General features: G+C 45.5%; 1 protein-coding gene across 3 annotated transcripts in view; it reads left to right on the forward strand.

Moving 5' to 3' along the window:
- SDHA (succinate dehydrogenase complex flavoprotein subunit A) overlaps positions 1–24,057 on the forward strand; it is a 122,479-nt gene that overhangs the window by 81,567 nt on the left and 16,855 nt on the right. For all 3 annotated transcript variants that reach the window (XM_072153008.1, XM_072153009.1, XM_072153010.1), the window contains one exon: positions 278–408. In XM_072153008.1, the coding sequence (XP_072009109.1) occupies positions 278–408 (131 nt within the window). The remainder of the gene's footprint in view (positions 1–277; positions 409–24,057) is intronic.

The raw sequence follows: 24,057 nt of genomic DNA on the forward strand, positions 1-24,057 counted from the left end.
GTTATTAATTATATGAAACATTGGTAACTTCTCACACAGTAGCACCATATTTTAGTTTAATGGCTTAATATAAATATTAAAATATTATAATGGTTAACCGAATTTTTCATTGCATAAGAATCCAGTTTTTTTGTTTGTTTTTTGTTTGTTTTTATTTTTTTTTCTTTCTTTAATACTGCCATCATTTTTGCTATAGGTTAATTTAGATTATTTATTTCTGTAAATTAAAAATGTTTAATTTGTCTAAATTGAATAATATGTTCCCTTTAACTGTTAGGCATCGTTTGGAATTCTGATTTGGTGGAGTCACTTGAGTTACAAAACTTGATGCTTAATGCACTTCAGACTATTTATGCAGCTGAAGCTCGCAAAGAAAGCCGTGGTGCTCACGCCAGAGAGGACTACAAGGTAAGATGGTCTAACTTAATTGAAGATGTAAGATATTTAATTATACAGTGAAGCATTTATATTATAATCGAATGTTAGATTGGCCAGCTGCACACAAACGTTTTTGATCTTAAGCTACCCATTAATATTTAGCACGCGGACAAATGCAAATTAGTGGGTTCACACACTGAGTGGCTCCAATTCCTGCCCGAGTATGCTGCTTGGCAAACCGAGACAGAGTGAGTGGCTGTTCGTTTGAGACAGGAGACCGGATTGCCTGTCAGGCAAAGAAAACAGAAGATATTTTTTTTAGATTACCTTGGTAGGCCCCTTGAGCAGTTTAGAGAGTTTAGTCTAAGGAACTGCAGCACACCTCAGTAATCTATTTCCCATCTTTTTGTTCTGATTTTGGCAGTGAGGTACGACACTTCTGCCAGTGTGCAGCATTTGTAGACATCTGCGGTTTTCTTTGCCGCACGTGAGCTTGGGGTGACTGTATATTTGACTGCGGTTGTGGTTTGCCCCCCACTTCCTGTGCTTCATTACTTTTAGACTCAACCTGTGCCCTCATTAAGGAAGTGATAAGTTAACGATAGCGGCAAGAAGGACACTCCTGGAACATCCCGCCAGAGTTCTACAGTAATATGAGTGTTTGGATCCTTAAAGGTGGTGAAAGTGATGAGTAGACAAGATATTGGGGTTTTGCCGCCTGACCCAGACCCCTGGCCAATTATAGCCATGGCTGTTTGGCCGGCAATATGTCCTGGTCAGGCAGCAGAACTCCGAACATAGACATTGGGACTGCTCATCTCTAGTGTTGAGTACAGCCATTCCTGACTTTAAACAGACTGATTTATCCTGCTTCCTGATTTCTAGGGGGAAGATGGGCAGCCTAGGAAAGCCACTTGATAGGCACACCCTGGGGAGTGTAGAGTTTATGCTGCATCCATGCTGTCATCCTATGACAAGCCAATATGTGCCAGTTGTATTCAGAATATTGTATGCAGAAAATAATTGACCTTTTTAGACTAATTGTGTGCCCTCATTAAGGAAGAGTGGTTAATTCAAGGTGGTTTCTAAAAAAAACTGTCTGCAGGAGAGTTCCCTTGCTCCAATGCTCCAAAGTTTGAAAATGTGATAAATGACTATTCTAGTTACAAATGTGATATTATTATTTTTTTTTCATGTTTTTAATGCCGCATCTACATAAATGTGTATATAGTCCCATTTCCAACCACCACCACTCCAGTGGCTTAACCTTTTAAGGACGCAGCCTTTTTGTATGTTAAGGCTCAGTCCAATTTGACAGTGTCTCTTCCTGTGGTAATAACTTTTCAACACTTTAAGATATCTTTGTGATTTTGAGACTTTTTTTCGAGAGAAATTGTAGTTTATCATTTCGGTGATCAGTTTCCTTTTTGGGGGGTAAAAATTCAATAATTTAGGAAAAATTTAAGAAAAGTCACACCACAATTTTTTGGTAGAAACCTTTTGCCATTGGGCTTCTTTTTATTTCCATCATTTGTTTTAAGTTTCCATTTTTTTACGGATGTGAGAAGGTTTCAAGTTTTAGTAGCAACTTCTCAGATTTTCAAGAGATTTGGAAGTGCCCTATAAAGGCTTATGTACTATAAATCCCCACAATGCACCAAAAAAGGAATACAATGTACTGAGTATACTGCAATAACCTTTATTATACACACATAAAAATGTAAAACTTATGTCCCCTATAGACATGCATGGGAACGAGTGGTAGACAATACAGGAACAACAAACAGACAAAAGCAAAGCTCTCTACCTTAATCAAAGATGCTGATAAATCCCTATGTACATGCAGACATTAAATCAATACCAGTACATCCACATAAGACAATACAGTATACAGGGCCTGGGTAGTGGTAAACAATGCCCAGGAAAATCAAGGGAGGGTAGTAGGTACAAACCACAGGCAGGAGCAGCACTCACCCCTACTGCCTTTTGGTGTAGTATAAATCCCCACAAGTAACACCATTTTATGAACCTAACATCTCAACCTATTCAAATCCGCATTTGAGAAGTCTTGTAACCCTTTTTTTAATTTTTTTTTTTTTTTTCTCCAAAAACCAAAAAAAAAAATGATTTGAAATTTTTTGATTGCGATTTTTCTCATTTAGCCCTAAAATGGACACATTCAGAAGGAATTTGAGGTAAATATACATCCCAAAATTTTTGCCATGCTTCTTCAAAGTACGGCAATACCAGACATAGGGATGTAGGCTGCTGTTTCGTCGCGCAGCGATGTCTAGAACTGAGTTCATTTTAAACCAAACAATGTGAAGAGTGATCTCATGCAGAGAGATCAGTATCACAGTAGCCAACACCTAATAGACAAGGTAAACCAAAAAGAGAAAAAGAGCAAGTGTGTAAAGGCTGAAAAATCAGTTAACTTTATTATAATTCATGAACAATGATAAAAAAAAATCCTACATGCATGATTAAAAACATTTAAAAGTGTACAAAAACACATATATACAACAGAGTGGGTCAGAGTCTGGTTACCGAGACCCACATATGGCCACAGGTCAACACAGATATGTGGATGCTATTTCCTCACAAAAATGAAATGAGAATGGAGCCCTGAGAACTATACCTGATCACTGTCCTGAAGAGATATGAGAAATAAGTCAGATCCAAATGCTCAGAGAGCCAAATGAGAATACTACACATTACCCAGGACGGAACTGAGACTGGTCGGTAAGACAAAGAGTAACAGGGAACAAGGGTAATCCCATGAGGTACGAATAGAACAGAGCCCAACTCATCAAAGTTGCTAAGCGTGAGAGCCCAAGTGGAAGGAGGAAAAGCTAGGTCATAGACCCGTGGCCGAAGGCATCCCACGCGTTCCGTCGCTTGATTGCGACTTCCTCAGGGGTAAGGTCACTTTTTTTGATCATTGTTCATGAATTATAATAAAGTTTACTCATTTTTCAGCCTTTACACACTTGCTCTTTTTCTCTTTGGTAAAACAGAGTTCATACCATTGGGTTTTTGGAAGGCTAATTTGGCTGCAAATGTTTTGTGATGCCACAGTGTAATTGAAGAGCCCCTGAAGTAACAGTACAATAGAAATGCGTTTTTCTCAAAAATGTAATTTGGGTGCCTAATATATTGTGCTCAACCCATGCCATTTTAGACAAACACCCCAAAAATAATTCTGCGGGTTGTCCCGAGTACGGAAATGCCACACTTGCCAATAATTGACAGGCTAGGCACACAGCAGGGCTGAGAAGGGAAGGAGCGAAATTTAGGTTTTGGAGCTCCGTTTTCACTAGTTTGTTTTGGGAGTGCCCCTGAGGTACCAGTACAATAGAAACCCCCAAGTAGTGACCCGATTTTGGAAAAGGCACCCCTCAAAGAATGTATTTTGGGTTGTATGAGCACTTTAACCCCTTAAGATGCTGACTTAAATGTAATACAAAGTGAGTAGTGCTGAGTACTATCAAATATGCCATCCTAGTGGTAAATGTATTCTGCCCAACTCATGCCACTGGGGAAAAACACAGCTGAAATCATTCTGCAGGAAATACCTCATATGTGGCAAAGATCTGCAGGATGGACACGGCAGGGCTTAAAAGGGAATAACTGGTGTTTGGAGCACAGACATTGTAACATTTTTTTTCTTTTTGGCAAGATGCATTTGTAGATGCCTATAGATCGGGGCTGAAACGCGTCGCATTTTATTTCATTTTATTTTATTACGTTTGTATACTTTTATTTTATCACCTACTTTTAAAGTAGAAATAAAAAAAGAGATTCCTTCAAGCCCTGGAACTCTGTGTTTGCTGATTGCACCAAGCGCCTTCCTAAACGTCTCTTCGGGCTCTCTTCTCATTTCCACATCGTCCCGGGGTCCTGGTCCTCGGTGAATGTGGCATCCAAGGAGCGGCAGCTGCTGGTAGCAACTTTTCTATATGCCCATACCACCCTCCACAAGGTGAGAGTTTGGCCTTACTCTTCTCCATCTATATTTTACGGTATCACACGACAGCTGCGCTTTTTTTCTCTTCCTTTGCATCTTCTCTTTACCATTCGTTGGGACTTGGAGCTTTGCCCCACAGTCCCTCGATCCCAGGTTTCTACTGCAAACATAATAACTAAACAACGATTTCAGGTGTATTATCATGTTACATAGAATCCTATCAGTACAGAGGCCTATGAATGGGCAGTCAGGAACTGCATTAAGCTTATGAAGTATTTGGCCTCACTACTAGAGATTGCAATCAAACATATTCGCCTAAGTATTAACACCTTTCTAGCGATGATCATAAGAATCCATAACGAAAAAACCAACCAATAATAGAGACACAAGGGTACCATTCATACTCACAATAACGACAAACAACATTTAAACAAAGAGAAAAGATTCTTCCCAGGCAGTTGGGTGACCACTTCACCCTTCCTCACGCCCCAACTCCTCTGCCCAGAAACGGTCCCATACCTTATCAAATGCCAGAATGCGGTTGTCCAAAGAAGCAGTTAGGGATTCCATCGTGCGAATACCCCTCACTCTGGAGAGGAGATCAAGGCGAGAGGGGGGGGCCTGTCTCTTCCAAAATTGTGATATCAGGCACCTGGCTGCAGTGAGTATGTGTAGACACATTTGTCTTGGCCAGGGGTTGGGGAGAGACATTCAGTAGGTAGAATAGAGGGGAAAGTGGGGCGTCTACCGCTGTGACCGCTTGGACGAGGGCCTTCACCTCTTGCCAGAAAGGCTGTATGAATGGGCAGCTCCAAAAGATGTGCTGAAGGGTCCCGCCAGCAAGGCCACAACGCCAGCAGATGTCAGGTGTGTCAGGGAACAATCTATGTAGCAAAGAGGGTGTATGGTACCACTGCATCATTAGCTTGTACTGGTTCTCCTTGTTTGTGGCACAACGAGATGTCTCCGCAGCCCTCCGTCAAATCAACTGCCAAGTCTCCTGTGATATAGTCTCTCCCACTTTGGCCTCCCACTTGGTCATGTTTGGATGTGCGATCAGCTCTTCTGGATCTGGGTGCAATAATACCATATAAATGTCTGATATAAGACCAGCCGTTTGAGTGGCATTTATACATATATGCTCAAAAAACGTAGGCACAAAGACTGTCTCAGTACCCTCCATGGATTGCAACAGGTGCCTAACCTGCATATAGTATAGATTGGTGGAGGGTGGGAGGTTGAACTTATCCCGCAGGGCCTCAAGGGGTAAAATCTTCCTATCTTTGTAGTCCACAATGTCTGCAAATCTAAATAATCCCTTCTCATGCCAGGGCTTGGAATCCTGCATAGCCCCTGCGCACTGCAAGGAAGGGGTATGTAAAAGACTGCATCGGAGAACACTGTGACACCAAGGGGAATTTGTTCATTCAAGCTTTCCAGGCTCTGATTGTGAAGGCAATGGGACCTAGCAAAGAGCTAGGTGTCGGGGGCGGCTTCTTGGACCAGAGTTAGGAGTTGGGGTGGAATTGGGCTAACCACAATTTTTCAATCTCCATCCACTTGGAGAATGCCCACAAAGTGGACCAGGCTGGAATGCGTCTCAGGTGGGTCGCCCAATAATACTTAGTGATTTCCGGCACTGACAAGCCTCCCCTAGACTTGTGGGACAGCAGGACTGACTTGGAAACCCTATGTCTCTTTTTGGCCCATATGAAATGCAAGATTATTGCCTGCAGAGATCAGGCCAACTTAGGCAAGATGGTCATTTTGACCGCTGCTATCCTGCCAAAAAGAGACAGGGGAAGGGAATTCCATTTATCCAGCAAGGTTCTTATCGCCCGGAAAAGCCCAGGGAAATTCTGTGCATAGAGGGAGCCATATGAAGGAGTCAGTAATATCCCCAAATATTTAATAGCGTCCGTTTTCCAGTTGTATTTAAAGGATAGCTTGAGGTTGTCCACTAATGGTTGCGGTAAATTAAGCGGCAGAGCCTCCGTCTTAGTAGTGTTGACCTTGTATCCGGATAAGCGCCCGTACTGTACCAGCCGCGCTTGCAAATTGGGCAGAGAGATAAGGGGCTGCATTACAGTAAGCAAAATATCGTCTGCGAAAAGCGCCAACTTGAATTCCTTATCCCGGAGTGTAATACCATGAATATTGGGGTCTTGCCTGATGATGGAAGCCAGGGGCTCTATGCATAGTATGAACAGAAGCGGGGATAGCGGGCAGCCCTGTCGTGTGCCATTCCGTATCTGCAGAGGTGGGGAAGATGCATGCGGGAGCTTGATTTGGGCTGTGGGGTGTGAGTATAGCCCTTTCAACGCCTGAAGAAAGGGGCCCCGTATACCGATTTGTTCTCTGACCTAGAACATAAAGGGCCAACTAAGGCGGTCAAACGCCTTTTCCGCGTCTAAGCTCAATACCAGAGCTTGATCCCCCCGTTTGTTAACCAGGTCAATAAGATCAATTGTTCTCCTAGTGTTGTCACCCCCCTGCCTACCAGGGACAAACCCAACCTGGTCTTTATGGATCAGGTGGGGGATCCACTGAATCAAATGATTGGCCAGTAATTTCGAAAATATTTTCAAATCTGTATTCAAGAGTGCTATTGGTCTGTAATTGGAACAATCAGTTGCGTCTTTCCCCGGTTTAGGGATAAGAGTAATGTATGAGTGAGTAAGGGTCTCAGGCAGGGGTTCGCCTTTGAGAAAGATGTTAAATAGCTTCGTCATACGGGGCAACAACACATCAGAGAAAACTTGATACTACAAGTATGTGAGCCCATCCGGGTCAGGGGACTTCCCATTGGGCATTTGCTTTATTACCTCTATCTCATCTGGTGTTAGATCTGAGTTGAGGGCCTCTACAGCCTCCTGGGGTAGCCCTGGAAGGGAGCATGATTCTAAAAATTCAACCAGAGCTGCTTTCCTGTGACTCTCGTCTCGGGGCAAGGTATCTGGTAGGGAATATAGTTTGGCATAAAATTCATGGAAGCGTGATGCTATTTGCTCTCGGGTCATGAAGTAAGCCTCCTGCATCATCCCGTATGACTTGGGGAACCTGATGATCTCTCCTTTCCCTCAGCTGCCTCGCTAACAGGGAGTGCGGTTTATTGGCGTGCTCATAATATCTTTGTTTAGTGAACACAAGTAGTTTCTCCACTGCTTGCGTTTGAATTTCCTGGAGCTGCTCCCTTGTCTCTGTCAACCGGCGTAAGCGACTCCTAGAAGTGCTGCCTCTTGCTTGCCTATCTCCTTTCGCAGTTCCCTTTCCAAATGCAACCTATTCTTTTTGAGTCTGGCCCCTTGCTCCATACAGTGTCCCCTAAAAACTGCTTTGTGGGCCTCCCAGATCATAGGGATGGAGGGTATGGATTCCTCATTAAATTGAAAATATTCTTTTAAGGCTGCAGTAAGCTCCTCCTTAATTAAGGGTTTTTAAAGAAGGGACTCGTTTAGGCGCCAGTGACAAGCCCTGACTGAAGAGAAATCCTCCCTTAGTGTCAAGTGTACTGGTGCATGATCTGACCAGGAAATATCCCCCACCTTTGCAGATTGCATCAGCCGCAGTATTTGTATGTCTTCAAACCAGTAATCAGTGCGGGCCATGCGGGGCCGAGTAGAAGGTAAAAGAGCGGTCGCCCGGGTTGCCCACCCTCCATAAGTCATACAAGGCGAATCGTCGGATGACCCTCGAGATGGTGTTTTGGGATCTTGCTGGGGGTGCTGGGTTTATTGCTAAGCGGTCCATGAATTCTGAAAAAATCACATTAAAGTCGCCCCCCAGCAGTAATGGCGCTAGCGGGAGTTTAGTCAATTTGTTCAGGTCTTTGGTGACAAACCGAACCTGAGACTTATTGGGGGCATACAAATTGCATAAGAGGATTTGGGATCCAAACATTTTACCCTGGATGATAATGTATCTCCCATTGGGATCCAAGGTCACTGTTTCTGGGACGATGGGAGGTGAGAATAAAATCGCTACTCCCGCCTTTTTATTATCGATGGAGGCCATATAGATGCCGTGTAAAATTAAGGTTCCCGGTGGTGTCAAAGTGCGTTTCCTGCAGGAAAACTACATCGGCTCTAGATCTTTTAAGCTCGTTAAGCGCGAGGCGACGCTTACAGGCAGAGTTGAGCCCCTTCACATTCAGTGTCAGGAACTGGACCATGGTGGATTAAACAGCTAATGCGTGGGATTAGTGCAGGTAGTGTCCCCTATGTGGATTTTACCTCAGAACGGTCTTGACAAAGACACAACAGACAGTCAGGAAGACAGGCACTCAATCAGGAACGACAGGGGAGTGAAAACAAGTAAATAGGACAAACCAGGTAGGGAGGGAAAAAATAGAATGACAATCCTGAAACTAGAGAGAGGAGAACCCTCCTATCTCCAGTGTAGGTCTATTCAGCCGGTCTACCCCTGAACTTGGGGAGTACGGTCGGCTGATCCAGAATCCTTAACCACCTAAAAGCTAGGGGGGTAAGGTCTGAGCAGGACCCACTTATGGGGGGTAGTGTGGCAACAGAGACCTCTAAAGATCTATAAACACTTTGAAGCACAAGTCTATTATGACTTAAGAAAAAGTTAAACAATAAATTACAATAAAACGTGAAGCACCCCAGCGCCTTAGTGCACGTAAGTAGTTAACAAATTAAGATAGGAAGTACCCTGAAGGTACAACTATATAAAAGTAACCCCCCTCCCCTGGACCAACATGGCACAAGAAGTTAACTGTAAAGGATATGCAGCAGGGCGGTCAATCGCCCTTAATCACGCGAGTCTCTAGAGGAGGTTCTATTTCTCGGTCTTCGTCGTTTTTGCTGAGGTAGGCTACCATCCAGCCGCTGAAACCTCGGTGGAGGGAGGAGGTCCCAGTCATCCATCTTCGGAGTCGGGATATCCCAGACATTGCAGAATTCCTGTAAATCTGCACTTGCAGATAGTGTGGTCGTGACTCCATCTTTGGTAGCCGTTAGAGCAAATGGGAAGTTCCATCTGTAGGAGATCTCGTGCTCACGTAACACATTCAGCAACGGCCGCATAATCCTCCTCTTCTGAAGAGTAATTCCTGACAAGTCCTGATAGAGCTGCACCTCCTCGCCGTTGAAGGTGAAATCTTTCTTCTTGCCAGGGACATAATACGCTCTTTTAGCTCAAAATTGTGGACACCGCAAATGATATCTCCTGGGTTCGCCTCCATCAATTTAGGCCTCAGTGCTCGGTGTGCTCTGTCCAGTTTGACTTGAGTCTCCGGTTCCCCCAGCAGTGCAGAGAATAAGGCTTGGAGAGTGGAATGGACATCCTCCTTACCCTCAACTTCAGGGATGCCCCTCACCCGAATATTGTTGCGCCTGCCCCTGTTATCCAGGTCCTCCAGATGTCTGGCCATATCCTGTAGCATGGAGGACTGGGTGTGCAGAACCTGTTGTGTATGAGAAACTTGACGTTTTGTATCTGCTTGCTCAGCTTCCAGGGTGTCAGTTTTCTGCGTCATGGACTGGATATCACGTCGCCTCTCTGAAAATTCGGTTTTAAAGGTTTCTTTGACCTCAGCCATCAAACACTTAAAGTCCTCTTTAGTGGGCAGGTTCCGCAAATGGGCATGCCAGTTTAGGTCAGGGACCGGTAATCTCCTGTCCTCAGCAGAGGTGGTAAATTGTTGTTCGGATGAGGACTCCCATTCTGGGGAAGGTGCCGCATAGCGTGCCATGGCAGGAGTAGCACTTATGTCATCACCAAGTGATTGTGACAACGGAACATATGGAATTCCAGGTGTGAACACCCCTGGCTGCGATATAGTCGGAGATCTGAGAGACGGTGCCTGTGTTTGCATGTCCCCTTGTCCTGATGCCACAGAGGGAAAGCCATCATCAATAAGCAGAGGGTTAATAGTGTGGGACATCTTCTCACCTCCATGCTGCTGCCTGGGAGATCCCTGTCGTGTCTCCTTAGTCGATGCGCCTGAAGACTGTCGCTGCTGCGCCAGAGGGGAAGCCTGCTGTACTTGTGGCGCATGGGCGCCAAGATGGCGACCGGAGGCCGCGTGTTGCGGGGAGGCCACCACATGGCACCGCGTCTGCGGGGGCAACGTAGAGGTGTCCGGGGAGCCGCGGGTGACAGTGTGGCTGGCGGAGCCGTTTTCGCCGGCATGCTGTGACTGTGCGCAGTCCCCGCCGGTGGTTCAGCGGCGGGAACGGAGCGGAGGTACCGGGTAAGTGCCGTATCTCATCCCGGTGTGGCTGGTCGTGGTTCAGGGGTCTTCACTCCCCTTCCAGGGGTCTTTTTAGCTTTAGGGGCCAGGGTGGCTCCTCTCTTTTGGGGTAAATCTGGCACTGGGGTAGCAGAGCTCTCTGTTTGCGGCCATCTTCCTCAAGGTCCAGCCACGCCCCCAAAACTTAGGGGTTTCTGTACTGGTACCTTGTACTGGGACAGGGGTGGTGGTGTGCCCATGTATTGTGGTTAATACAAGGACCTCTCTCTTGTCCTTGTACTTAACACACAATACAGAGTCTCTGCATAGTGCCCTGCTATTGTGCCTTTTAAGTTTTTGCCCAAGCAGCGACTTCTGCGTACAGTGCCGCATGCCGCAGTATTTCTGGAAGCGAGGCACTTGAACAGGGTAGTTCTGGTGTAGAAATTGTCCAGTTAGAGGTGGTAGCCCTGGTCCAGCAGTGGGTGCACCAAATCCCACACATCTTCCCTGTAACACATAGGAGGGGGGGGGGCATTTTGGGGGCACAGTAGTGGAGTCCTTCCCTTCATATACCCTGAACTTGTAGGTATTCCCTGATGTACTTTCGCACAGCTTGTATATCTTCATGCCTTACCTTGACCTCTTATTGGGCATGTACTGTCTCCTTTTAAATTTTACCAGGGACTCGTCTATGCTCACATGTTTGGCGGGGGTATATGCCTGGGCAAACTTGGCACTAAAATGATCTAATATGAGCCTGACCTTAAACTATCATAACTGGGGTCACCTCTGGGTGGGCACTGTGTGTGTCGGTGTAGTGCAGTAACTTATTGATGGCTTCAAAGCGCCATGCGGAACATCTGGGTGTGGTACAGAATGTCTGTGCTGACAGACCCTGAGGGGTATAATTATCTGGGGCTACCCATGTGGGGTGAGTGGAAGCTCCAGACACTTCTCCTGCAGAAGTTCCAGGCACTTCAGCCACGCGGCCCCTTCTCAGGCGCTCTTCCAAGTCACTCAAGATCAGCAGGAGGATGATGGGTAAAAGGTGGCATCATCCGCACTAGCTGACTGTGTCCGAGGCCAGCATGTTGTATGCTTTTAACACTGTGTACAGTACGTTTTCTTATTTTTTTTTGTGGACACTCTCTTCGAATGTTCACCAGAAAAATTATGTGCACCAAACTACTCGAATGAAAAGTCTAGCTGTCACACAAAAAAGTGTGCACCAAACTACACGGACAAGCCGCACAGCTGGCACACACAAGATATAGATAAGTGCACCCAACTGCGGGTACACCTACAGGCGCACTGGAAAAAAGGTGCTACAAATGCACCTAGCAAACGCCCTAACTACTGCTAAAGATAATGTGCAGCACTATTCACATGGTGCACTGAAAAGAACAATGCTAACGCAGCGTACTGAAAAGTGCGTTTGGGTTCAGAAGGGACAAACAGGAGATGTGAAAATCGGAGGACAAGTCTGATCATGCAAGCTGATCATACAGGGAACACACAGGACGCAGGAGGGAACAGAAAGGGTCAATAGGGAACAATGGGGATCAGATAAGAAAATAGTGTTTTGGTGCACACAGTAACACACTTCTCCTCTCTCATGCGATACCAAAACAAAAACTGTGCTGCTGGAGGAAGAGGAAGGAGCTAAAACCACATTTTTTTTAGCCCAAAAACGCTGCAATTGGCCTGTCGGGATTGATTGGTCCCGCTCGCAGCGATTACCCAATCTGATTGGTCGGCAGGAGGTTCTCCTGTCTTCATCACTCACGTCCCATCACGTTGTCGCCACGTGATGTGGTGACATGAGATACCTCACATGCACTCGTGCATTATTAGTAAGGCGCTAAACACAGGAGCCAGCGCAGTACTAGTACGGAGCGGAGCGGCAAGGGGTTAATGTTACATTGTGTTTGATAACCCTGTAAGATTCAAGGCATTCACAGCCAATACGGGACAACAGCAGAAACCACAGCATAGTCCAAGACACAGATCTATTGTGTAACATTTGGTGGTGGTGCTCTGCCAACAGTATATAATCCTGATAATCTTCAAGTATAAGAAAAAACACCAAGATGTATGAATCCTTTATTTCGGGTGCATGGTACAGAGGAGGTGCAAGGCCTGGCGGCGGGCCGTTTTGCGCTCCTTAGCGCATTATCAAGCTGTTGACATCATTCATTTGCGTTGCGCACAATTTATGTGCTGAGGCCGGCGAATGTCGTCAAGGAAACAGTGTACACAATCTAAAACACTGGGTTGTGTGCATAGCGAGTACAAAATCTTAACAGTTTAACCGGTTAAGGACCGGGCACTTTCCTTTTTTTTTTTTTTTTTTTTTTCATTTCCATTTTTCACTCCCCACCTTCAAAAATCTATAACTTATTTTTTTTTACACGTAAAGAGCTGTGTGATGGCTTGTTTTCTGCGTAACAAATTGCACTTTGTAGTGATGGTTTTGAATATTACATGCCATGTACTGGGAAGCTGGAAAAAAATTCCAAATGCAGTGAAAATTGTGAAAAAACGCATTTGCGACATTTTCTTGTGGGCTTGGATATTAAGGCTTTCACTGAGCGCCCCAACTGATATGTTTACTTTATTCTTTGGGTTGGTACGATTAAGGGGATACCAAATTTGTATAGATTTTATAATGTTTTCATACATTTACAAAAATTAAAACCTCCTGTACAAAATGTTTTTTTATTTTGCCATCTTCTGGCGCTAATAACTTTTTTATACTTTGTACGGAGCTGTGGGTGGTGTAATTTTTTTGCGATATTTGATAATATTTTCAATTATATCATTTTTAGTACTGTACGACCTTTTGATCACTTTTTATAGTTTTTTTTTTTTTATATATTTTTCATAATGGCAAAAAAGTGCCATTTTCGACTTTGGGCGCTATTTTACGTTCTGGGGTTAAACGCATTGAAAAAACCGTAAATATATATTGATCGGCCCTTTTCGAACGCGTCGATACATAATGTGTTTATGATTTTTACTGTATATTTGTCAGTTCTAGGGAAAGGGGGGTGATTTTGAATTTTTAGGGGTTTTTTATTATAAATTTTTTACATTTTTTTTTTTTTAATTTTTACTATTTACTTTAACCCTAGGTTGTCTGATCGATCCTATCATATACTGCCATACTGCAGTATATGGGGATTTTCCTCCTCATTCATTACAATGTGCTATCAGCACATTGTAATGAAGGGGTTAAAACGAGACAGCTTTGGGCCTTCGTGAGACCCGAAGCTGTCATGGCGACAGTTCCCCGATGCCGGTGGCGATAGATGTGAAAACACCCGCGATCGGTGCTAGCAGGTGGTACCGGTAAGCCTTTGCTGCAATATGCAGCAAAGACTTACCGGCTATGGAGAGGGCTCGTTCTAGACCCGTCCTAGAATTCCTGTAGCATCAAAACCAATTCTCAATAATGTACGGTTTCTATCACCTCCGAGGAGATCCACTTTTACTTGTGTAATCCCTGCAAACCTCAGGATTTCCATCATGGCAGTTTTTTTTTTTTTTCCCCACTGATCCCCATCCCTATTTCCCCATAGGTTTTTCTGTTTTTATTCTTGCTTTTTACATATTAATCAAGATTCTTCATCCTTTTGGGACCATATCCTCATTGATCCCCAATGTAGGATATATGTGCTCCCCCTCTGCTAATACTATCACTACCCCTCGAAACTCGGCCACTGAGACTATACCATTAAATCCCCTATTGTTGTTACATTAACACCCACTGTGTATCACCGTCGGCCACACTGTTCTTTATGCGGTTGGTATCATACAGATTCCGCACAAAAGATCCAACACAGCGCCTTTGTATTAATTACTTATCCTCACCCCTCCCCGCTGCAGCCAATATCCGCTTACCTCCTACGCCCATTGGGGGCGGTCCTCTGGCGCAGCAGTGCTCATGGCACGTGTGCACGACCTGCTGTCTTTCTGTTGGTGGTGCGTATGTGCGGCCTCACGTCAGCACCTGATTGCCGGCGAGTACCGCCCATGGGTCCGCCTCTCGGTCTAGCCATCCTGATTGGCCGTCACTGGTGGGCGATGCTGCTAGGGGAGTGGTTTACAATATGGCGCCCAGTGTTAAAAACCCCAGCAGTATGAGCAGCCAGCAGAACCCACTGGTTCACATGGCTGACACTGGGAGCTCAATTGACTCGCTCAGCCATCTCGCTTGCCTGGCTATCACATTTAACCCTTCATTGCCCTCCACAGGGATAAGGTAAGATAACCATTATCCGATCCCTCACCACTTTTTTAATCATTGTGTAAATCAATAGGGCTAATTTAGCACAAACTTCCTGCCTTTAATAGAACATTTGTTGATGAACCCAGCAGTCCCTTGATGAACCCAATAGGGCAAAACAAGCCTTGTCGGGAATTGGGTTTCATATCTTAAGGCTATATTCACACTGCCGTGAGCCCGCCGCACCGTAGCACGGCGGGCACACGGCAGCGCGGGGAGAGGAGGAGGAGGAGGTGAGCGCAGCTCACCCCCGCCCCTCTCCATAGAAACTAATGGCGCACGGCGCCGTAATACGGGGAAAGATAGGACATGTCCTATCTTTCCCCGGGCTACGGAGCGGTACAGTGCCGCACGTGTGCTGCACCGTACCGCTCCCGTACAGGGCCGTGAGCCCATAGGAGTGTATGGGGGACGTATATCGTCCCCCATACTGTAGTGTGAATGTAGCCTTACTGTGACAAGCCTTTGACACAGTACCTATATCCTACCTGTGACTCTTTTTGATGCAAGTAATACTCACTACCTGACTATACCTGCTGAATACGTCTGTAATAGGGCCAGATATTGCAGGGTCAGGTTCCGGTCGGAACTGTGGTTAAATAGGACCACAGATCCGAAGCTAGGCTATCAGGGCGTCATAGATTTGTGTCCTAAATCAGGGCTTTTAGGGATTTCTTACGACCAACAAGTCAGCAAGACCCAAGCCCATATGGACATTCATCACTCTTCCCTGTATCTTACACTCTATGTACTCCACATGTACTTCCTATCTATTTTTCCTATATTGACTTCTCAGACACACTCAACCATTCCGGATACCTCCCCAAAGAGCAACATAGATGACTCATCTGTGATTCTTGAGACGTACAAAAAAGCTTATGAGGAGAGTCCTCTGCATACATACTTATCGTACATATGAGGACGCCCTGGGCAAGTTCTTATACGCTCATCTATCTTTTTCATTTGTAGACTACTAGACAGTGCCGAGGAATCGAATACGTCTTACAATACCCCACTTATATACCACTTGTAAATAAAGTAGCACGTTTTCAATTACAAATCACTAGTTGTATTTTTCTTGCATGTCCATAGGTTACCCCTATTAACGTATTCAAAGTAACCTCTCTCTCTCTTTCTCTCATTCTCTAATTTTTTTGCAGTTTTTTTTCCCCCCATAAGTCGGGACACCCATTCCCTGTACATATTGATTTATGTTCCCTGAATCTTATGCACAAACTGTGTGTGGTTTTGCCTAAGTAAAAAAAAAAGACTTACATGGGCAAAAAACAATGTATACCACATAAGCAGATATACATGTAATAAAGGAATCAACTGTTTTTGTGACGCCTCCAAAATCAATCAGTTTCAATTGCAAAACTTGCAAGAACTGCATTTATAGTTTACTTTCGGAATACTTTTTTTCCAGCCACCTAAATCTGTTGTGTACTAGTGCTTTTTGAACATCTTCTAAAAGCAACACGTAGATGTTCAGTAGTAATGTCACAAAGTCGTGAGTCCTGCCTTAGGATGCCCCAATTTTTTTTTTCTAAAGGCAGACGTACACAACTCTTATTTCGGTGACCTTTACATCCAGGAAAACAAGTTCCTTAACCCCAAATACGGCTGTGAAGCGCATATTCATCTGATTACAATTGTTTAGATATTCCACAAAACGAAAGAATTGTCTGTGTCCCATCCCACACAATGAAGATATCATCCACATACCGAATAAACGCCTTCATGTTTGAGACAAAGGGACTATCCAGAGAAAAGATGTAACGATTCTCGAAACAAGCGAGAAATATGTTGGCAAAAGTGCATGCAACGAGCGTACCCATTGCAGTGCCTGTTATCTGGACAAACCACTTGTCATCAAACAGGAAGGCATTGTGGGACAATACCAACCGCAAACCCTGCATACAAACTCAACATGGTGAAAGCTCTTTTGGGCATGGATTAAGATGTCATGCATGCACTGTACTCCCAACTCTTGTGGGATGCGGGTTTATAGGCTCTCTACATCGATGGATGCCAATGTGTAGTTTTCTCTTCAATGTATGTCTTTAATGGCCTTCAAAAAAGTATTTGTGTCCTTTAAGTATGATGGGACATCTAACAGAGGACGGAGAAGCCAGTCAAGATACTGCGACAAGGGCTGCCACAATAGGTCAGCCAGGAGGGGTTGACATTGATTTGTGCACTTTGGGTAAGAAATACCACACTGGGTATCTCGCACATTCAGGCAACAGTTTTACAGCTGTGCGTTCAGAAAGGACACAGACTTCTACACTCCTCCTAAGGAAAGTCTGGTATTGATATTATTTCAAGGTGAAGTCATAATAACCACATTGCACCCCTTGTCTGCTGGCTTAATAACACAATATTTACATGATTGGAGCCAATGCAAAGCCTTGGTCTCACCAGTGGTGAGGTTTTTGCGGGCTACAGGGTATACCAGAGCCTTCACATCCTCTTTAACGCGTTGGCAGAAAATATCAAGAGGAGAGCCAGCAGACGAGGGGGATCAGAACATGGATTTTACCATTTCCTTAAATACTTAAATATCCATGGTGGTACCTGCCATGGAGTCCTGTGGGGAAATAGGATCGTCCTACACTCAAGAGAAAGTCAATTGTAGGTATATCTGGGGGAGAAAAACCTAAGGGCCTACCATAGCTGGTATTTCACCCTCTTCTTATACAGTCAGTTGTACAACGGTCCTGAAAGAATTTTATGTAAATTCAATTTTCAACTTTCATGCAGATCAATGGGGTCAGATCAAATTGAATAGGGTCATATCTATTATTTGCAGCAAAGTTTTTAGTCCTTTGGTTAGTAGAGACAAACAGTCCTCAGAGTGTGAAATCAGTAAGGTTAGTAACATTATTCGTTACAGCAGGTTTACTGCAGGAACTGTCTGTAGGTTGTCCCTGCTGAAAAGCTAATACTTCGGGCATGCTAGGTTCCATCTGGTTATCTCGACAGTCGGAATTATTGTCAGTGGTTAAAGTCAAATCTCTACGTTCACGCAGAGCTGGATTAGTGGAGTTGGTATCGCCTCTGTATGCAGGAACATAGTCGCCTATCGATCTCGGCGCCACGAAACCTGTGGTATACATTGTTTTTTGCCCATGTAAGTTATTTTGTATAGGCAAAACCATACGCAGTTTGTACATAAGATTCAGGGAACATAATAAATTAATAAGTACGGGGGATGGGTGTCCCCTACTTATCAAGCATGTAAAAAACTGCCATGATGGAAATCCTGAGGTTTGCAGGGATTACACAAGTAAAAGTGAGTCCTTGGTGTTTCATGTGTTCCAGTATTGATTAAATTGGAAAAAATGCCGACACTCGCTTTTGAATCAGTCCTACCTCTCTCCTTTCCTCCTCATCAATATCCTTGCGCCTACGCCAGAATAGAAAGTCATGTGGGGTCTGTAACAGGGCAAATGCCGCCTTTCTCCAGATTTGAGGAGAGGAAGAGTGTTAAGTGCACGCCAAAGCTAGAACTAGTTGCGGGCCAAAATATTTCCTGTTATTGTGTTTCCTAGTTTTTGCAATTTAATTGAGATTCAAGCAAAAATATTGTTCTGGGATTTCCTTTTACTTTGAATGCAAGATAAAAAGGTAATCTCTACTCAACATGCCTAATTTGCCTCTCTGAAATAATTATCATTAAACCTTTCCTTGACGCCTGTTTCTGGAAGTTTTGCTGTTGGCCAAATTTAATTTTTTTTTTATTTTGATATGTACATATGAAACTAACTACAGCATGAAGACTGGTTTCAGAAAATGTATGGTTTCCATGGCGTCCCCCATGACGGCCCCAACTGGAGGATTGCCCTTGACCTCTGTAGGGACAGGAAGCAGAGAGGTTAAAAGCCCCTCCCCTACATCCACACTCCAGTGGCTTCCTGTCCCTACACAGGGCAGGGAGTGGAGAGAAGTTTCTCTCCTCGCTTCCCACTAGTTGGGACAGTGAGGGGGGACACCATGGCGCGGGACCTATCCCTTACCCAGCACAGCTCCGGGCCTCGATCGGGTTGCGGCCCTTTCCTCTGCCTGTGTGGATCTGTGTTTCCTTCCGGCTCTGCCCGCAGCTCCTGGAGCTTACGACACCCGGAACATGTGATTCTGGCGCTCCCGCGCACTTCCGGTGGAGTGACGAAACCGGAAGTGACGTCAAAACCGTGCGACCCAGAAACAGGATCGCGGGGCGGTAAGTTTAAATTGCTCTAGCGTGGTAATTACGTTGATCTGAGGTCTAATCTTCATTCCGGAGCACACCTCTAACCTGCGGCTTACGAGTTAAAGGTTCCCTTTGGCGTTTTTTCAGGTCAGGTCTTTGGCTTCAAACACCCTGATATGTATAACTGTATATTATGCTGGCACATACTATATTTTATTGCACTGTATTCTGATATGGGCCACGTTTACCTTATAGACCCTGGTGGATCTCTCCTGGCTTACCGGTACCAGGTAAAATCCTACCCTTTAACCATTACAGTGCTGATTTACAAGCCTTCAATTGTTATTATTACATTCTAGGCTGGCTGGTTACTGTAGTTCCTCTAGGAGCATGGAACCCTGCAATTTAGAGGCCTCAGGTCTGGACCTCATATCCCCACCTCCTGTGAGTAGGGGTTAAAGGGATAGGGTGGTGGGTCACCCGCACGTCCCGTTTATAGCAGTTCCTTATCCGGGCTCTCCTTTCCTTGATAGGATCCCAAGGAAAAGGAAAAAGGCCGTGCTAAGGAGCAATCCTCCTCTGAGAGGAAGAAAACTCCTCATAAAAAGTGCAACATGTGCTTTGAAAAGTTACCTAGTGCATATAAAAAACCTGTGTGCAAAAAATGCCTGGATAATTTGATTCGTGAAGAAAAGACCTCATTCATGGATGAGATGCGCAGCTTTATCCAGGAGGAAGTCAGATCATCTGTGTCTTCATTCTTGGCTGCCTTTGCCCCCCAGGAACCACCTCAAAAGCGCCAGAAAATAGTGGATTCATCTTCTGACCCCGCTTCAGACTCTGATGGTGCTACGATCAGGGATTCTTTGGAGCCTGATACGTTCCCTTCCACCTCTGCAAACAGGATGGAATCGAGATATCTGCTGGCTCCTGAAGACCTGGAACCCCTCTTAAAAGCGGTGCGAGATACCCTGAAGATAGAAGAGGTAGAGGAGACGCAGTCCATTCAGGATGAACTCTTTGGTCTGCTCAAAGCCAAAAAACGGCGCGTGTTCCCGGTCAATAATACTCTCAGGGATCTGATTCTGGAAGAATGGAGGGATCCGGAAAACAAAATTTCTCTCTCAAAAGAATTCAGAAATCGTCTTTCTTTTGATGAAGAAGAAGCCAAGCTATGGAACTCGGCTCCTAAGATGGACATCCAGGTCACTAAAATGACCAAGAAGACCGATTTGCCTTTTGAGGATGCTACCCAGTTGAAAGATCCGCTGGATAGAAAGGCAGACAGCCTACTAAAAAAGAGCTGGGAATGTTCCATGCTGAACCTTAAATCCAACATTGCTACAACGTCCGTAGCCCGCACACTATTCCACTGGGTAATGGAGTTGGAAAAGCATGTAAGGGATGGAACCCCAAGGGAGCTGTTACTTAATACCTTCCTGACCCTGAAAGCAGCCACAGCTTTCATTGCTGACGCCTCGGCAGAGGGAGTGAGGATTAGTGCTAAAGAAGGGGCTCTTTCCAACTCCGTAAGAAGATCTCTCTGGTTGCGCCAGTGGAGCGGAGACTTCAGGTCGAAGTCTAAATTGTGCGGCATCCCGTTCGAGGGCGAGTATGTGTTTGGGCCCGAATTGGACACCATCCTGGAGAGGGCGGCGGATAAGAAAAAAGGCTTCCCAGAATCTAGGACCAGTCTGAAGAAACCTTCCTTTCGTGACCCCAAAGAGAGGAGACCATCCTTTAGGGGCAAGGGTAAACAAGGAAGGTGGAGCTACCCTAAAGGTGGAAGAGGCAGGGGGTTTCTGCTCAACCCCAGTAACTCCGCTACGAGTTTCAGGAAACAATGACGCCAAGGTGGGAGGAAGACTGTTGAATTTTCATCAGCAATGGAGCCGGATAACATCAAACCCCTGGATTCTGTCCATCCTCCAGGACGACTACAAGATAGAATTGACCGCTCTTCCTCCCACAAGTTTCGTCCTTACCAGACAACCCTCTCTGGACCTGTCGCTCCAACTCTGGACAGAAGTGCAGAAGTTGTTAGAACTGGATGTGATTATCCCTGTACCCCAGGAACATCAGAGAAGAGGACATTACTCTCCACTGTTCCTCATAAAGAAACCGAACGGGAAGTCCAGGATGATCTGCAACCTGAAAGGGCTAAACAGGTTCGTCCTATACAGGAAATTCAAGATGGAGACCGTCTCTTCCGCTTCAGCGCTAATCCATCGTCAGGCGTTCATGTGTACAATAGACCTGAAGGACGCCTACTACCACGTCCCAATATACCCCAACTCGCAGAAGTTTCTCAGGTTCGCAGTCCTGTCACCAGAAGGCGAGGAAGCTCACTTTCAATACAAAGCCCTTCCCTTCGGGATATCTTCTGCACCGAGAACCTTTTCAAAGATTATGGTCGAGGTGGTAGCATTTCTGAGAAAAGAAGGAATATCCATCATTCCGTACCTAGACGACCTTCTGGTAGTAAGTGCCTCAAGTCAGGAGCTGATTCTTCACAGGGATATCACCTTGAAGACTCTTCAGCGGCTAGGCTGGATCATCAATACAGAAAAATCCAACCTAGAACCGAGCATGAACGTGGTATTCCTGGGAGTTCTAATAGACTCCACACGACAGATGTCTTTTCTCCCACCAGCAAAGAGAGAAAATTTAATTCTCCAGCTAAACGCGTTCAAGAAAAAGAAGAGCTGCTCCATAAGAGAAGCAATGAGGATCCTTGGGCTCATGACTGCATGCATCCAGTGCGTGCAATGGAGCCAAAGTCATACAAGGACACTACAGAACTGGGTGCTGTCCTCGTGGGACAAAGATCCTCGTCACCTAAACCAAAAGGTGGAGATTCCCCTCTCAGTCTTACGGTCCATAGACTGGTGGACGGATCCAGCAAACCTGGGAAAAGGAGTACCCTGGCATCCTTGGCCAGTGACAACTATACAGACGGACGCAAGTCAGTCAGGTTGGGGAGCGATTGTCGCAGGTCATCCTGTCCAAGGCCTGTGGCCGGATTCAGTGAAAACCCGTTCCTCAAATCATCGGGAGTTAAGAGCTGTTCTGGAAACCCTGAGGTCCAGCACACAAATGCTGAAAGGAAAACATGTCAGAATTTTTTCGGACAACGTCACTACGGTAGCCTACCTACGTCACCAAGGGGGAACCAAAAATCCGAGTCTCCTGGCACTCTCAAACAAAATCTTCACCTGGGCAGAAGACAACCTTCAATCCCTCTCCTCCATCCACCTCAAGGGGGAAGAAAATCAGGCAGCAGACTTCCTCAGTCGGAGGAAGATAGATCAAAACGAGTGGTGTCTTCACGAAGATGTCTTCCTTCAGTTAACAAGGAGGTGGGGACATCCGTCAGTAGACCTGTTTGCCTCCAGCAAGAACGCGAAGCTCCCGCGTTTCTTTTCCCTGGAACCTACAGTTCCCTTCAACCAAAGAGACGCATTTAGCCAGTCCTGAGGGGGGGGCTGTTACTGTATGCCTTTCCTTCCTCTTATGTCCCGGGTCATACAAAAGATCAGGGAAGACCAAGCGGAGGTTATACTCATAGCGCCTTGGTGGCCAAAAAGGAACTGGTTTCCTTGGCTAAAAAAGATGGCAATGGCGGATCCATTCCTGTTACCACCCCGTCCAGACCTTCTGTTCCAGGGTCCAGTCCTTCATCCCAATCCGCAGGCTCTCCAGCTCGCTGCATGGATCCTGAAAGGAAGATACTGACAGCCCAGGGGCTATCGGACAAAGTTATCTCCACGATGAAGGCTAGTCGTAAGGTAGTCACCCACAGAATTTACTCCAGAATATGGAAGAAATTCGTGTCTTTTTGTGGCTCAGTCCCTCCTAACCAGTTGTCTCCCAACAACTCGCAGATACTGGATTTCCTGCAAGCTGGGTTTGATAAAGGGCTGAAGACGAGTACACTCAAGGTCCAGGTATCAGCCCTTAGTGCCTTCTTTGATACTTCCTTGGCGGAGCACAAGTGGATCCAGAGGTTCGTAAAAGCTACCTCCAGATTGAGACCTCACTTAAAGCAAAATATCCCAAACTGGGATTTGTCTCTGGTGTTGAGTCACCTAACAGGTCCTCCGTTTGAGCCCTTAGAGACTACGGACCTTAGAATCCTAACCCTCAAGCTGACCTTCCTTATAGCCATAACCTCAGCTAGATGGTTAGGAGAAATCCAGGCTCTCTCCCTTAGAGAACCTTACCTTAGAGTTCTGGAAGATAGAGTGATTCTAACTCTAGATAAGGCCTTCGCTCCCAAAGTGTCTTCCAGTTTTCATCGCAATCAGGAAATTGTGTTACCTTCTTTTTGCCAGAACCCTAAGAACAGTAAGGAGTCAGCATGGCATACTCTGGACGTGAGGAGATGTCTTCTCCACTATCTGGACATCTCTAAACCTTGGAGAAAGGACGACAACATCCTTCTGCAGTATACAGGGAAGAATAAGGGGAAGAAAGCTTCCAAAGCATCTATTGCCCGTTGGATCCGGACTACCATCAAAGAGGCATATGATGCCGAAAATATGGACATTCCTGGGACTGTCAGGGCCCACTCAACCAGGGGCGTGGCAGCCTCATGGGCTGAAAAACGTGGGGCCTCTCTAGTCGATATCTGTAAAGCAGCTACCTGGTCTAGCCAGTTAACATTCGCTAGACACTACAGATTAGATATCCAAAGCGCCAGGGACCAGGCTTTCGGTAGGAAAGTCTTGCAGGCAGTTGTCCCACCCTAAGGTACTGGTAATCTGGTACATCTCCAGTTGGGGCCGTCATGGGGGACGCCATGGAAAAGGAGAATTATTCTCACCGTTAATTCGGTTTCCATTAGTCCACCATGACGGCCCATATATTTTTCCCGTCCCCTTTTATTTTTATAAGACAGAGTAGTCTTAGTCTTTATTATTTAACCTGTTGTATCTGTGTGTGACTATAACATACAATAAATGGGTTGCATCCACAGCCGGTGTAGTTATTTGGTAGCCACTGGAGTGTGGGTGTAGGGGAGGGGCTTTTAACCT

This window comes from Engystomops pustulosus, chromosome 5 (genome assembly GCF_040894005.1).
Source record: "Engystomops pustulosus chromosome 5, aEngPut4.maternal, whole genome shotgun sequence".
Classification (NCBI taxonomy): Eukaryota; Metazoa; Chordata; class Amphibia; order Anura; family Leptodactylidae; genus Engystomops; species Engystomops pustulosus.